This window comes from Myotis daubentonii, chromosome 11, assembly GCF_963259705.1.
Source record: "Myotis daubentonii chromosome 11, mMyoDau2.1, whole genome shotgun sequence".
NCBI classification, from domain to species: Eukaryota; Metazoa; Chordata; class Mammalia; order Chiroptera; family Vespertilionidae; genus Myotis; species Myotis daubentonii.
The window spans coordinates 79,172,153-79,187,883 of NC_081850.1; the positions used below are offsets into that span (position 1 = coordinate 79,172,153).

At 51.4% G+C, this 15,731-nt stretch overlaps 1 protein-coding gene and 1 long non-coding RNA gene across 3 annotated transcripts in view; one reads left to right on the forward strand and one right to left on the reverse strand.

Moving 5' to 3' along the window:
- The window catches only part of MED27 (mediator complex subunit 27), a 138,646-nt gene that overhangs the window by 35,002 nt on the left and 87,913 nt on the right, over nt 1-15,731 (reverse strand). For both annotated transcript variants that reach the window (XM_059658370.1, XM_059658369.1), the window contains exon 4: nt 5,225-5,318. In XM_059658370.1, coding sequence (XP_059514353.1) covers nt 5,225-5,318 — 94 coding nt within the window. The remainder of the gene's footprint in view (nt 1-5,224; nt 5,319-15,731) is intronic.
- On the forward strand, nt 8,721-12,894 carry LOC132212830 (uncharacterized). Its single transcript, XR_009447785.1, has 4 exons — nt 8,721-9,485; nt 10,471-11,712; nt 11,757-11,801; nt 12,512-12,894. It is a non-coding gene; the product is annotated as an uncharacterized LOC132212830 (long non-coding RNA).

Below are 15,731 nucleotides of genomic sequence, written 5' to 3' on the forward strand. Positions count from 1 at the left end.
CTGCCTCCTGCATGCCCCCTACTGGGGACTGAGCTCACAACCTGGGCATGTGCCCTTGACCGGAATCGAACCAGGGACCTTTCCGTTCACAGGTTGACGCTCTATCCACTGAGCCAAACCAGCTAGGGCCCAACTGGCATTTTAAAGCGAAGTGACCCCCTTGACATCCACCTGCGGCCCTCCGTGCGCCTCAGACTCTGAGAGACAGGCCTGCGCAGTGCTTTGGGGGCCACGGAAGAGACTCTCCGCCCGAAGAAGCAGGGCTGGGCCTCTCGAAAAGGAGCGCAGACCCAGCCCCGAGAACGCACAGCAGCTTTGCCGGAAGGCAGGAGGGGACGAGCCGTCCCAGGCAGAGGGGTCAGCAGGCCCAGGCACAGCAGCGGACATGGAGCGAGCCACGCCCCCTTCCCGGTGCAGTTTTCGCGTGTGGTCCTGTTTTCGGTGCCTCCTTCTCTGGGGGATGTTCTCCTTGCTCGCAGGCTTGTTCGCTGATCGACGGCTTTCAGGAAGGTGTAGATTTTGTTCTCGTTCTTACCTCCTGTCCACACTCCTGTCCTCAGACCTCCCTTTTCTTAGATGACACTTCAGCGTCTCGTGTGTCAATCTGTGATGGTCCTGTTAAGTCTCCTCTATCACACACACTAAAACCAGTGAGCTCATCCCACTGCATCTGCACCTACCTCCTCCCGTCCTGGTTGGGATGATCGCTGCTGTGCTGGGACAGCAGCACTTCCCCCTCGTCACACCCTTTGTTTTAGCCTCACACCGACAATGAAATACAGGGATGCCCACTCTCCGTCCGAGGCTGACGTCTCCCCGCCTGTCCCGTGGCTGGGCGAGGCTCGTCCTGAGATTCCGCGAGCTGGGCGCTGGGCGAGCGGGTGCTGGCTTGTGTTTGAGATGGTTTTTCTCTGGCCTGGATGCTTGAAAGGCACACGTACCCTTGACTCACGCCTTTGAAAGCGCTGTCCATCACTGCCTTGTGCTTTCTGTATTGATTTCGAGACGTCTGATGCCAGTCTGGTTCTCTTGCCTTGTAAGCCATTGGCTTCTTTTGCTTGGGAGCTGTGGGGGCTTTTCCTTGGTCTTTGATGTCTAACAGCATCACTAGACTACATCTTAGACCTGACCGGCGCTGGCCAATGTCCCAGGCACCGGCGAGGCCTGCCGACGTGCAGATCCAGACCTCCGTTAGCTTCCACGTTCCTTCTGCTCCAGGCGCCTCGCGGGCTCCCATTGCAGTCACGGCTTTTCTTCCCCGTCTCTCTGCTTCCCTCCCACCACCTGCTCTCTGACCCTTTCTTCTTTCTTTGCTTATTTGCATCCCTTGGTTGTTTCCCGGCATCTCTTCAATGCCCTTATTATATTTCATGTGAGTCTATGTTTTTTCCTTGAGCATGTTGAAATTTAGTCAATTTCTGAGATGATTTTTAGCATTTCATCCGTTTTTGACTGAGTACAAGTTCTTTTCACTTTTTCACATTTTTACTTGCTTCTGAATTTCTGACTCGAGAGTATTTTTCATCTCTGCACACACCTGAGGTGTGAAAGTCAGCGGAGGGCGATGTTAAACAGTGCTCTTCTGTTCTGTGGCGTGTTTCCTCGGGTGGGAGGTGGGGGTGGTTCCTTACGCTGCGGTGTTTAGTCCTTCAACATTTTTCCGATGAAAAATTTCAAACATCTAAGAAGTTGAAAGAGTTGTAAGGTGAACACCCATACTCCCATGAGCTAGAATCTGTAGTTATCATTTTGTCCCACCTAATTGTCACATATATCTCCATCTACCCAGCCACTGGGCCATCTTCATTTTTTCCAGGCATTAGTAGACTTCATCCCTAAACACTTAGGCAAGCACACCATTGGTAGAGTTTAAGGTTTAAACATTTTTTAAGGTTAAACTTGTCTACAGTAAAATGTACACCTTAGTGTACCCTTCTCTGGATGTTGAGAAATGCGCACAGCCACATAAACCACACCTCAAAGGGCTGACACTTCCCCCGCCACCAAAGCTCCCGTGCACTCCCCGTCCACGCCTGCTCCCCCAGGGCAAGCACGGCCCTGCCTGCCCTCCATGTGCGGAATCCACGCGGTGAGTCACACGGAGGCAGCTCCCGGAGCCAGGCTGGAGGGAGCCCGCGGGGGAGAGCTCGCCGATGCATGCGGGCTCTTCTTGTCTCCTCACGCACAGTTTGGAGTGTGGGCATTCTTGGTCTTCTAGTTGTGTCTACGGTTTTTTTGTAGTTTTATTTGTTCGTGTTTTTCTGTATTTTTTGAGAAATACTATCTATCTTGGATTTAGATAGTCACCATAATATTTGATTGCCAACATTTTCAAACATAAAGGAACAGATTATTTAACAACCACGCAAGTTAGAAAACGACCAAGATTTAGATTTTGCCACACCTGCTTTATCCAGCCCTCTCTCTCTTTTGAAATATTTTAAAGCAAAGCTCATACAACACGTTATTTCCACTTTAGTCTCCTCCTCTAAAGACAGACCTCGGCTTCAGCCCGAGGCCACAGTTACAGCTGACGGCCACCAGCAGCCGCGGTGCGGGCGAAAGGCAGCCCCCAGCCCCCCGCTCATGCCCTCCAGCTGCTGCAGGAATGCTCTTCCGAGGAAGCCGAGGGAGTGGTCTGGAGAATGGCCAACATTCTTTTAACTTTTACTCTTCTTTTAAACCTTAAAGTTTTTCATCAATAATAAACTTCCATTCATTTCACTGCCATTGCAACACACATTTTTGGAAGCACTTTCGTGAAATTTAGTTTGATATTTTGTTGGAATATTCGTACGTTAGACACATTTCTCCTTAGAAAGCAGTTCTGACATTTTGGCCTTAGGGTCTCGCTGCGATCCTGTAAGCGACCGAGGCCCTAGGAGCTTTTGTTTCTGTGGGAAGCTATCAATATTTACCACATTCGAAACAAAACAGAAATGTTTAAAGCACAAGACGCAAGCCAACAGGCATTAGGGTGAGGACGGCACCTCACGCTAGGCAGCCCCGGACAACACGGTGAGCCTGAACTGAGAGCGCGGAGGACGGCGGTGTCTGCCGGGAAGCGGCTTTGCTGTGGGAGCCCCTCTGGCTGGGCCCTCGTTGGAGAGCTGCTGCCTTAAGGAATGGGTCTGACTTTAGAAAACAAATGTACAATTTTTATGTGTCAAAATGAAGTAAAAAATAAAAGCTGACTTTTCTAGTAAGTCTCACAAAATGGCATTTTCAAAAAAGCATTTAACAAAGAATTCCAATCATAATCGGAGCTGTGACAAAGTGCTGAAATCTGGGTACAGATTCCGCAAGTGGTTGCTGCAGCATCACAGAATTTTATTTTTTTAATTAGGTATTTATTATGTCTTATTATTTTTCAATCCTCACCTGAGGATATTTTTCCATTGATTTTTAGGGAGAGTGGAAAAGAGAGGGAAAGATAGAGAGAAACATCAATGTGAGAGAAACACATCAATTCGTTGCCTCCTGCATGAGCCCTGACCAGGGCTCGGGCTGAGGAGGAGCCTGCAACCAAGGTACGTGCCCTTGACCGGAATCGAACCTGGGACTCTTCGGTCCACAGGCCGACGCTCTGCTGCTCTGTCCACTGAGCCACAATGGCTGGGGCAGCATCACAGAATTTTAGACTGCGCGTCTCCGGAGCGTTCCCAAGGACAGCTGAGGCTGCACCTCGGCCTCGGCACACGGGGACAAGCCTGCGTCCTGCTCCGGCGCTGCCTCCCAGGAAAACATTCTGGCATTTTCCCAGGAGCCACACATTTGCATGCGCTAAAGCAGGGCTTCTCAACCTTGGCACCAAGATGTGTCCGCGTGGTTTAAAAAAGACATGTCATTCAACAGAAGGCATGAATATGTTAAAGAGATGGAAGGTTAGTTAAAATGTATGTTTAGAAAGATTGACAAATGAGTTTTATCTGTTGTAAATCATGTAACATAAAGATTCAGTTATATAATATCAGGATATCTTTCAAATATCATGGTTGAAGTTTCATCTTTTTCCTACAATTTTATACCTGGTGAATCAGTCACAATTTTTAATATATTTTTAAAAATATATTTGATATGTTTTTATTTATTTCAGAGAGAGGAAGGGAGAGGGAGAGAGATATAAACATCAATGATAAGAGTGAATCATCAATCAGCTGCCTCCTGCACGCCCCACATGGGGGATCGAGCCCGCAACCTGGGCATGTGCCCTGACCAGGAATCAAACCATGACCTCCTGGTTCAGAGGTCGACACTCAACCACTGAGCCACACCGGCCAGGTAGCACATGAGCATTTTAAATGCCAAAAGAAGCCAGCTGCTTGTTCTCGTCTCTGACTCGATTAAGCGCTTACAATATTTTGACTGCTGGGAGAAAATTAATAATGGGATGTTAGGCGGTAGATGAACTGAAACTAAATATCAACACAGCTAGATTTATTTTTGGATGACTGAGCTCATCTCCTCAAAGAACGGAAATAGGATTTATTACATCATGATATTAACATACACAGCATCAAAGAGCCCCCCGCAGGGCAGAGAGAGCAGCCACACTGGAGGCTGAAAGCTTAGGGTGCATCATCCGGGGAACGGAGTGGACAGCTATGGCCATTACCTCCGACTCACAAAGACGCCGGAGGAAGTTAAGGCGTAAATGCCCTGACAGTTTTGGGATGGAACCAGTGCGGATGCCTCGTTCATTCCCTCCCAGCAGCAGTCCCCACGCAGCCCATGCGGACACACTCATACACATGGGAGAGGAAGATGCTGTGACCTGTCACTCGCGTGTTCACTCAGCAAATATTTACTGAGCGCCTGTGTGTCCTCCCCTCCTGCGCCCGCCCGTCTCCCGTGCGGGAGTGTATCTCCAGGTCAGACACAGGGAAGGGGCCGCCCCTCCATTTCTGAGGGGCTCCGAAGCCCTGATACCTCTGGGCCCACGAGGAAATGCTGGTCAGCTTTCGATGGGACAAACAGACCCCAACTGCCTCAGAGGGAGCCCGGCCTACCCGCCCCTCCTCCTGCCCCTTCTATCTGTGCAGACACTGCAGACGACCCAGGGCTCCCACGACAGGTCACTGACACCTGAGGCTCTCTGCTGCCCCTGGTGGTGACTGCTCAGAGATGGCGGAAAACAACGGGGTCAGCAGAATCTGCCTGTCACCCTTTACCATGTAATCTGGAGGCCAGTTTTCTTCCATAGAGATGGCCAAGGGGATCTTACCAGAAGCATCGCTGACGTTCCATTGGGCCTGGATAACTGGATGGACATTTCAGGAAACATCCTGTCAATGCGGCTGATCACGTCATCAACATACCTAAGTGGGAACAGAAACACACCCGCATGAACGAAACCCTCGTCTCAGGACACAGGCCCACAGTGCACCGGCCTCCTTGTCGGTTTCACCTGCATTAATGGAATCCATTTTCAAGAAGGCTAATGGGATAACATGGCTCTTTGTAAAATATACCACTTCCCCGTTCCTCCTCTTGCCTTCCAGTCAACCAGTCTTTAGTTAGGGTTAAGGTACCCTAACCCTAACCCCAACCCCTCCTGTTTCCTGGAGGGACACTAGCTAATTCACGTTATAGCACAATTTTTGCTTAAGTGGGTATTCAATGTTTACATTCTACACTCTATGCATACACACACACACACACACACACACACACCCTCACCCAAGGATACTAGTATGTTTATTGATTTTAGAGAGAGAGGAAGGGAGAGGGAGAGAGAGAGAAACATCAATGTGAGAAACACTGATTGGTTGCCTCCCGTATGCACCCTGCCTGGGGATCCAGCCGCAACCTGGGTATGTGCTCTGACCGGAATTGAACCGCAATCTTTTGGTGTATGGGGTGACTCTCCAGCCCTGGGAGCCGCCCAGCCAGCACTATACATTTATTTTTAGTAGCTGAGCTACACCGCGGCTCATGAGTACATTTATTCACTTGTTGTACAGCTTCCTGTTCTGCCTGGTTTTCACTTGATTAGTTTTCTATGTACCTTTTACCATTTTGTCCCTGACCTCTCCACACGACTCTAAACTACTCACTACAGTCACACGGGTTAGGCGCTCTAGCAGTTCCACTCTTTTGGAGACATTCCTCCCAAAGAAAGTCCTCTGTTCCTCTGGCCCAAATGGAACCTGTCTCCTTTAAGGTTTACAATCATTGAGACAACTGACTGCAAGCACCTGGCATGGCATCTGGCGCAAACGAACACCTTTGGTCCCCAGTGAGCCTGTTCTGCAAAAACGCCCCTCTCGGTGGGTGAACGCTCCCTCCAGCCGAGGCTCACCAAGGAGATGCCCAGCGCAGCCCCGACGGAGCAGGCCTGGCTCCGACCCGCTGAGAAAGAAACCCACCAGTGTTTGTGCTCGCCATCCAACCCACTGGCCACAGAGGGCATGTATAATACAATAGCTGAGATGCAAAACTATCCATTAAGGATTCTGCATTGGATTTCGTATCTGTTGGACACGACAAATTAAATTACAGTCCATTAGATCAGGGACATATAAAAGCCGTGTTCTCTGGGCGGGGGAGAGGGAGATTAGCTCTCCGCTCACAACATGAAAGGCGTCAGCCTGCAACCCAGGGCCCTTGAGAGCAGCAGACAACACAATGCCATTTGTTTAAAAAGCGAACACGGGGAATCAGCTCGGAAAGTCAGACAGCAATCGCACTGATTAACTCGCAGGTTCTCCTCAGGGAATGTTATCACAGTTTACACTTCGAGCGAAGAAGGCAGGGAAAAGCTTCGAAGGCAGCGGCCAATGAGGAATCCCCAGCAGGAAGACGCACAGAGATGGCGGGAGGAGGCGGAGGTGGGCTGAGGGCGTGGGCTGCTGGGGAAGAAGGCGGGAGACGGCTATTCAAGTGCGAAGACTTCTACAACCCAGCACCAGACCGCTGGGGGGACCAGAAGAGGAGGCCATGGCATTAAGAAGCAAACTAGTTGAGAAAGAACAAGAGGTAGTTCCTAGAGTTAAGGCCCATCCTGTTGACTTTCAAAAAGGCTAAGAAACAGCCCGGCCGGCGGGACTCAGTGGTTGAGCATCGACCTATGAATCAGGAGGTCGCAGTTTGATTCCCCGTCAGGGCACATGCCCCGGGGTGTAGGCATGCAGGAGGCATGATTCTCTCATCATTGATTCTCCCATCATTGATGTTTCTCTCTCTCTCCCTCTCCCTTCCTCTCTGAAATCAATAAAAAATATTAAAAAGGCTAAGAAACAGTGACTAAGAAACCACACCTCAGGCCCCACCATCCCTTCCAGATGTGCAGCTGCCTGGTGTACAGCCTCGGCTCTGAGCTTAAACGCTGCGGAAGGTGAAAACATGAAGAAAGGAGGTCAGCTCACTTTCCATCACTCCTGATGTTCCTCGAAACGGTGGAGACACACGGCAAACTCCACGTCCAAGTGTACACCAGGCCATAGGACATTTGCATATTTCTCTCCTAAATCTATGTACGCGGTTTAAACCCAGTTAATTCAGACTCAGCAGGAAGCAAAAATCTGCTGTCCTATGAGAACGGAGGTCATTTGCTAAGCATATGCTAATGGGGAGAGGGGCATGTTTTCTGAACGATCCTCAATCAATAGCCATCATAATCAATAGCCATCATAGCTCCGACAGCAGGATGCAAATGAACCAGAACCTCAGCTCGAAGGCAGGCTCCCGGTTGCTCCCCACGCGGTCACCTTGAAGGGCTCGCAGCACTTTCTGGAAAGCCCGTCTCTGTAGCAGACGAAGAGACGGGGCACTGAGGAGGCCGAGCGCTGGTCCGGACACCAAGCTCAGTGCAGATTCCAGAACACGGGAGGAGGGGCCGGAGTCCTGGCTGCAGACCACGCGGGCCACGCGTGCTCCTCGCCGCTTCCATCCCCGTGTCCAGGAGAGCTCGCGGGTGGAGAAGGAGGGCAGCGGCGGGAGGAAAGGTTCCCAGGAAAACCGGAGGCCAACAGGAGGGTGAAGAGGCCTGGGCGCACCGGTTTGCTTCCCACCCAGCGAGCTCAGCAGCAGCTCAGTAAGCTCCACCCAAGGATTTCATGAAGCAGAAGTCAATTTCCAGGAGATGTTTTCCATTTCCATGTCCAACATAGCGGAGATGCAAATTTCCTTTTCACAGGTGACATTATGTGTTTGCCAAGAGGAGAAAGAGAGAAAGTCAGCTGCCTGCTTCACTGAGGAAAACAATGTCTGAATCCTCGCAGCAAAAATCAAAACATTCATTTGCAAGCAGACATGGCTTTCAAACCGCAAATCCCCCGCTAGTGGCCTGACAGAAGGAGGAGGCTGGCGGCAAAGCGCACTCTCTCTCTACAGGGGCTGGTGCCCAGGCACCCCTCTTGCAGGCCGTCTCTGAACGGTGCCCCCCACCCAAGCCACGCCCACTGCCACGCAGGGCTCCGCGTGCAGGGCAGGGACAGGTGGGGAAGGCAGGCACAGCGCGCTCCCTGCCACACGGCACCGTCTGTCCCGCTCGCTCTGCGCAGGAGCAAACTGCTTTAATTCTACCTTTGGCTGCAGGCAAACAAGCAGTAACACAGCAGCGGTGACGAGTCACACTTGAGCAGATGCGACGCGGAAAGATTAATTTCGTGCCAAACTGAGCAGTGAGTCACAATTTGCACGTTCCTGCCAACCTGCTAACAGGGTAAGAACTGGAGAGCTCGCTGCTCCTGTTACATCGCAGAGGCCTGTCCGCCAGAGCGGCCGCTCTCCGCAGGCAGCGCCCGGGAGCTGCGGCCGATGGGCCACGAAGGGCCAAACACAAACCCCTAGGAATCACGGGTCGGATCACGGCGTGGCTCATCCCGAGTATTCGCAGGCAGAAGCTACTCTGAACAACGGAAGAATCCCACCTCCTGTCCTGCTCTCTCCAGCGGACTCTCACGGGGCTCCCCCCACTCTCCCAGGACCCTCCAGCGGGTTCTCCTCTGAGCCTCTAAGTTGTCCTTGGGACTCAGCTCAGAATCAACTGCTTCCCGTCGCTGCGATCAGAAGCAAGCAGCCACTCTCAGACTTCTCACCTCGTTCTCCTGTTTTCAAGTGGCTTGGCCTGCTCCTCCAAATGTCCCCAATTTAAAGGCCCTGGGACCTCGGAGGTCCTCTCGTCCAGCGTCCCTCTCAGTCTGGGGATCCAGCGGCGTCTCCATGCGGTGGTCTGCACCCCCCTGCCCACCTGGGGCTGCAGTGTCTCCACCCAACCACCACATCAGCCTGTGGGCGACACACAGATATTTCCTCCCAAACCTACAGGCTTTGCGCAAGCCGGTGACGGACCACTGGCTTCCCTGACTGCTCGACCAGCCTTTGACTCTTTCTTGGGTCACAGGTCCCTTGGAGAATGTGCTGCAAACTAAAACACACACCTGCACAAACTGTCCAGGCCGCTGTCGGTAGCTCCTAAGCCCTTCAAGTCCATGCAGAGACCCACGTTCAGAAGAGCTGCTCTGGACTGTTCTAGAATTGAGGTATCTGGTTTCTTCTTTGTTCCTCTCTGAATGGGAAATTGTATTTTTCAATAAAGCTATTTTAATTTTAGGAAAAAAATGTTGCAGGAACACAGAAAGGGGGGGGGGTGATGAATCTAAGAGTCGATAATCTTAACATCATGCTTCCATGATGGAGCCCAAGGTTAGAGCTCATTTATAAACAACCGTCTCCCTGTTAATCTTCCCAACAAGGTCTAGGACAGTGATGGCGAACCTAGGACACGCGTGTCAGAGGTGACACGCGAACTCATTTTTTTGGTTGATTTTTCTTTGTTAAATGGCATTTAAATACATAAAATAAATATCAAAAATATAAGTCTTTGTTTAATATGGTTGCAAATATCAAAAAATTTCTATATGTGACACGACACCAGAGTTAAGTTAGGGTTTTTCAAAATGCTGACACGCCGAGCTCAAAAGGTTCGCCATCACTGGCCTAGGACCTGCTACCGTGACCGTGGAAGGCGTTGGGTGTGAGGGACCGTTTCTGCCTCCACAGCTGAATTTCCCAGGCTGTGCAGCAGCTCCCTGCTCTCTGCATCCTGTAGGAGGCGCCGCAGCTCAGTGCTGAGCTCAAGTGCAAGTCCTCGGATGGCCGAGGAGGCCCTGTGGTCCAGCGGCCGCCACTGCTCCCCCTGGCCCGGCCTCTGCCTCCGCCTCCTCGGGTGACCTGGGCAGCTTGCGCCACTGGCACCGCCTGCACCCCGTGCCCTCTGCACCCTCTGCCCGGAGGATGCTGTTCACATCCCCCCACGTCCAGGTCAGTCTTGCTCCCGCTCCATGTCTTTGGGTTCCGACTTCAATGACACTTCCTCAGGGAAGCTCCCGACACTCCCTTCGGCCCCATCAGTAGCGTCTCATCTGACCCCTAAGCACTTTTTAATTCTCGTCTGTGTCTCCCGGCCCCGTTGTAATTAAGCAGTTTTCCCGGTGATTGTTTGTTTAATGTCTCTCTTCCCAACAGGACTGTCCGCGGGGTCGCAGGATGCCGCCCTCGATGCTGCGCCCCCGCTCCTTGCCATGGGCCTGTGCCCTCCACGCTCTCCTTCAACCCGCTGAGCTGAGCTGACAGGACGTGGAAGCCAGCCGTGTGGACCGGCAAGGCAGGTATGAAACAGCTCAAATGCAGATTTTAGCAGATGTGAGGTGTTGGGAGAGTCCGTTACAGGAGTCATCAAAAGTCAGTGGCAACAGCAACCAGAGAGCCCCACACACAACCTCAACGGAAGCAGAGCCGCCCGGTCTCAGAGCACAGGGTGGGCACGGCCCCCCCTCTGTCCTGGGAGGAACTCGGCCACGCGGGGCAGGAGCGGTGATGGGCACCACGCTGTCGCCGTGCCAGCCCGAACGCCGCTTCTAACGAACTAATTAATTCTGCGAAAACATTAGGACAAAGACGCGCACCACCCAACTGGGGTCACCACACCAAAGCGATAGCAACACAGACCGTGGAAGACATTTCTAAAGAGACCGGTGTCACCAAACATGAACGGTCTACTCCACACATTAAAATATATTGCAAACTACTTGTTATTAAAGCCTTAAAATAATTTGTTGGACAGATGGCTTCGTTCTCTAAAGTCTGACCTTCCCTCAAAAGAAAAAACACACCAACAAATCTGGACTCCAGCCAGCGATCCCGTGTTAGGGAGATGCTGAGGCGCTCAAACCAGACTTCCGTAGCACTGACCCCACACCGTGCGGACACACACACTGCCCATCGCCCCCTACGAACTCCGAGCGCTGGCAGTGCACGTGCTAATCAGCCGCATCTGGGGGCGAGGTGATGCCTGGGGATAGCCCTCGATCTGAGGATGAGTTAAGGCTCTCCCCGACACCTGTCCAGAATGATGGCACCAGAGGCTCTGCCAGCGGGTGGAGACAGGGGAAGGTTGGGTTAATGACTCCACGAGGATGCGACTGCCCGAAACTACATCACATCGATCTCAATGTGATGAAGAACGCCTAGAAACTGAGGTCAAACTCCTCCACTTTGTAAAAGACCTTGTCATGTCCATGAAAGATTTCTTGTTCCTTTGAAAGAAGTAGGTGCTAAACTGCACATCACAAGACTAGATGCATCAGAGACAAGAGCTCCTGCAACCACCTGCTGTTACTCTCATCTAAGGAGAGACAGGCAGAAACTCCACCACCTTGCTAAGGACACTGGCCACCTCAGCAGCGGCTGTCAAGGCGAAGAAGACAGGTGCTGGGGACCCAGCCTGCGGGACTCAGTGAGCCGGCACACAGGTGCTGGGGACCCAGCCTGCAGGACTCAGTGAGCCCGGCACACAGGTGCTGGGGACCCAGCCTGCAGGACTCAGTGAGCCGGCACACAGGTGCTGGGGACCCAGCCTGCAGGACTCAGTGAGCCCGGCACACAGGTGCTGGGGACCCAGCCTGCGGGACTCAGTGAGCCCGGCACACAGGTGCTGGGGACCCAGCCTGCGGGACTCAGTGAGCCGGCACACAGGTGCTGGGGACCCAGCCTGCGGGACTCAGTGAGCCCGGCACACAGGTGCTGGGGACCCAGCCTGCGGGACTCAGTGAGCCCGGCACACAGGTGCTGGGGACCCAGCCTGCGGGACTCAGTGAGCCCGGCACACAGGTGCTGGGGACCGGCCTGCAGGACTCAGCGAGCCCGGCACACAGGTGCTGGGGACCCAGCCTGCAGGACTCAGCGAGCCCGACACACAGGTGCTGGGGACCGGCCTGCAGGACTCAGCGAGCCCGGCACACAGGTGCTGGGGACCGGCCTGCGGGACTCAGCGAGCCCGGCACACAGGTGCTGGGGACCGGCCTGCGGGACTCAGCGAGCCCGGCACACAGGTGCTGGGGACCGGCCTGCGGGACTCAGCGAGCCCGGCACACAGGTGCTGGGGACCGGCCTGCGGGACTCAGCGAGCCCGGCACACAGGTGCTGGGGACCGGCCTGCGGGACTCAGCGAGCCCGGCACACAGGTGCTGGGGACCGGCCTGCAGGACTCAGCGAGCCCGGCACACAGGTGCTGGGGACCGGCCTGCGGGGCACCCACTGCATCTGCACACCTTTTCCTTCAAGGCCACAGGCTCATTTCCAGAAAAACACGACAACTAAGATTCCTTCCATCCTCCTGTTGGGTTTTTATTTTATGACTCGCAATTCATGTGCAAAGTTGCTAAGTAACAGGAAGGGGCAAATAGTAAACACCTGCTTTGCATTTTACTAATCACTGCAAGGCAGACATTTTTATAAATCTCTGTTCTTGCACTAAAAATGTATTCAGATATCTGTGGGCCCCCGTCTTCCCTAAAACATTTCAACAATGTGTTAAGCTTGGGAAAGAATTACACTTTTACTAAACATCTCCGTCCTCTGCGAGCTCTCGCATGTTATGGAGAAAAAAACCCCAAACAAGGAAAACACCCATACTGAGCGCCGATAGCTATTCAATCAGTCATCCCCTTGGGCCTGGCGGGGTGACCCCGGGGGCTCAGGCAGGGGCGTGGGGGGTGGAGGAATGTGGGTAGGTCAAGTCACAGGGTGAGAAAGGGACCAGACAGATGACAGGTGGCCTCACCCAGGGGGGACAGCTGAGGACGCTGGCTCACCTGCCTGCACCTTTGGAAACGGCTGGAATAAGAAATATGGGAAACTGAAAACTGTTTACATTAATTGAGGGTAACAGTGACATGAATATTCTAAATGGGTAACAAAGTAAACTTTACACACACCCAGTCCATGAAACAAGTGTTTCCTGGAAGCTGACCTGTGGGTGTGGCCAGTTTTGACAGTGAAGGCTTCACACAGAACAACGGGATCAAACGGAAAGACCTGCCCCTAGAAGGTTACCCAGAGGCCTCTCGGCTCCCTTCCCTCCCCTTTCTCCCTAAGGGTCCAGCACCAACGCTGCAGGTCCCAGGCATTCCTTCTCGGACACTGTCAGGTGCTAGTTTGCTTTTCCCTCTAAGTTCACGGTCACATCCATATTTACATTTACTCCAAACTAACAATGTCCAATGTGTGACAGGCACACTCACAGAATGGTGCGGGAGGCGACGCACATACATGGGTGAACATTTTTAATTGAAGTATGTATGTACATAGAAAAATACGGAACTAGCAGCTAAAACCTGAGTTCATAGACATCACCTCCTAGAATGATGCTGTTTAAAACATGAGCTTATTTAAAGAAAAATATTATGCAGACAATAGAACGGCTGATCAAAGATTATGGCAAAACTCCTACAGGTGGTTGTAAATGACTGAGTGTAAAACCCCCTTAAAGTAAGGCAGGTCACAGCCCTGGCTGGTGGCTCAGTCGGTCGGAGCCTCGCCCCGCACACCAAAAGGTGGCGGGTTCCACGCCTAGTTGGGCTGCATACGGGAGGCAACCTATCGATGTTTTTCTCTCACGTCGTGTTTCTCTCTCTCTCTCTCTCTCCCCGCCCCTCACCCTCCCTCTCTCTTTTTCTCAAATTAATAAAACATATTCTCAGGTGAGGATTGAAAAAAAAGTAAGGCAGGCAATAAAACAGCTTGGTTTCAAAAAGGTTTTGCTTGGCTTTGAAAACTGGTGTTTTTTTGTTTTTTTTCATTCTAAACAGATCTTCACTTTTATACCTTAAAAAAAGAAAGACGGTTCCGTGCCTACATCTGGAGCTGGCGGGAGGAAGGGGTAAGCGGCCCAGGAGGGCGGGTGTCAGGTCAGCAATCCCGAGGCAAGGCTGTGGGTGATCCATCACGGGAGCTGACTCCACGGGAATAATGGGAAAGTGCAGCCGAGCAGGGGAGGGAGCCTCTTCACACAGAAAAAGGCTTTCACAGGCGGCAGCAGTGGCCACGGGCCCAAACCCCTCACCACTTTCAAAGGTGTTCACCTGTGCCAGACTGCTCTTCCCAGGGGAGCAAGTCCAGGACTCCCCTGGAGACAGGTAGAGGTGGTTGGCAGAGCCCTAAAGAAACTCTCAAAGGGCGCCCTCTACAGGTGTACAGTGGCCTCACCAGACCACCACCAACACTGATCCTGTCTCTGCGCTGAGAAGTCTATGGCAGTCTTTCAATCCCTTGCAAACCTCTCCTCCACTGCAAGTCAGAGGAGAAATAAAGTGAACTGAGCTGACCCTCTGCTCTCCCCCCACCCCCATCCCCACCCCCTCTCTAGCCCTGCCTACTGGCTCCTCCCCCATGGTACCCACCCAAGGAGACTTTCCTCTGCCGGGAGAGGGGAACCTTCAGGGAACAAAGCCCATCATCTATAAATAAGTCATCACAATGATTTAAAAAGGAAAGAAGCTTGGAAGGGTGACTTCATCCAAAAGATGTAATAATCTCCTGTTCCTAAGAAGTCATGAATAGCCTTGTCTCAGGACTTAAGAACAAGCAGAAAATCAGTAATACATCAAAAGAATCCCCTAGATATTTAGCTATTCTAAATAACCCGAGAAGAAATCACAAGGGAAATTAGAAAATATCTTGAAATGAATGATAAAAATATATCAAAATTTGTGGGATGCAGCTCAAGCCTTATTGGAGGGAAATTTATAGTTTAAAAAAGCTTACATAAAAAATATTAAATGACTAAAAGATTAAAGATCTATGCTTCCATTTAAAAAAATTTAGCAAAGCAAAGCAAATTAAACCCAAAGTAAGAAGGAAACAATGCTTATAACTAATGAAAGAGAAAACAGATAAAACTTTGAGAAAAACTGAAATCAAGAACAGATAATTTGAAAGAAAATAAATGAAACTGAGAAATCTCTAGCAAGAATGATGGGAAAGAAAAAAGACACAATTCAACAATATCAGGAATGAACCAGGAGACAGCACTCAGATGCCAGAGACAGGCAAAGGCCACTATGAGAACATAACAAACAACGTTACGCCGATACATTCGGAAACATAGAAGACGTGGACAGTCCTTGAAAGATCATTAGATAACTGATATAAGAAATAAAAATATCTAAGTATCTGCTTTTTAAAAACTGAATGTTACCAAAATCCTTCCTGTAAAGAAAACTCCAGTCCTACGTGGATTCTTTGGTTAATTCTATCAAACACGGAGGAAGCAACAATCTTACAAAAACTCGCAGAAAACAGGAAGGTTTCAATGCATCTTGGGCCCACATTACCCTGATTCTGAAACTAGACAAAACGATACATTCCTCAGAAACAGACAAAATTTCTTAACAAAATAGGAGCCAATGGCACCCGGCAGTACATTAGACTGACAGCATATCATGATC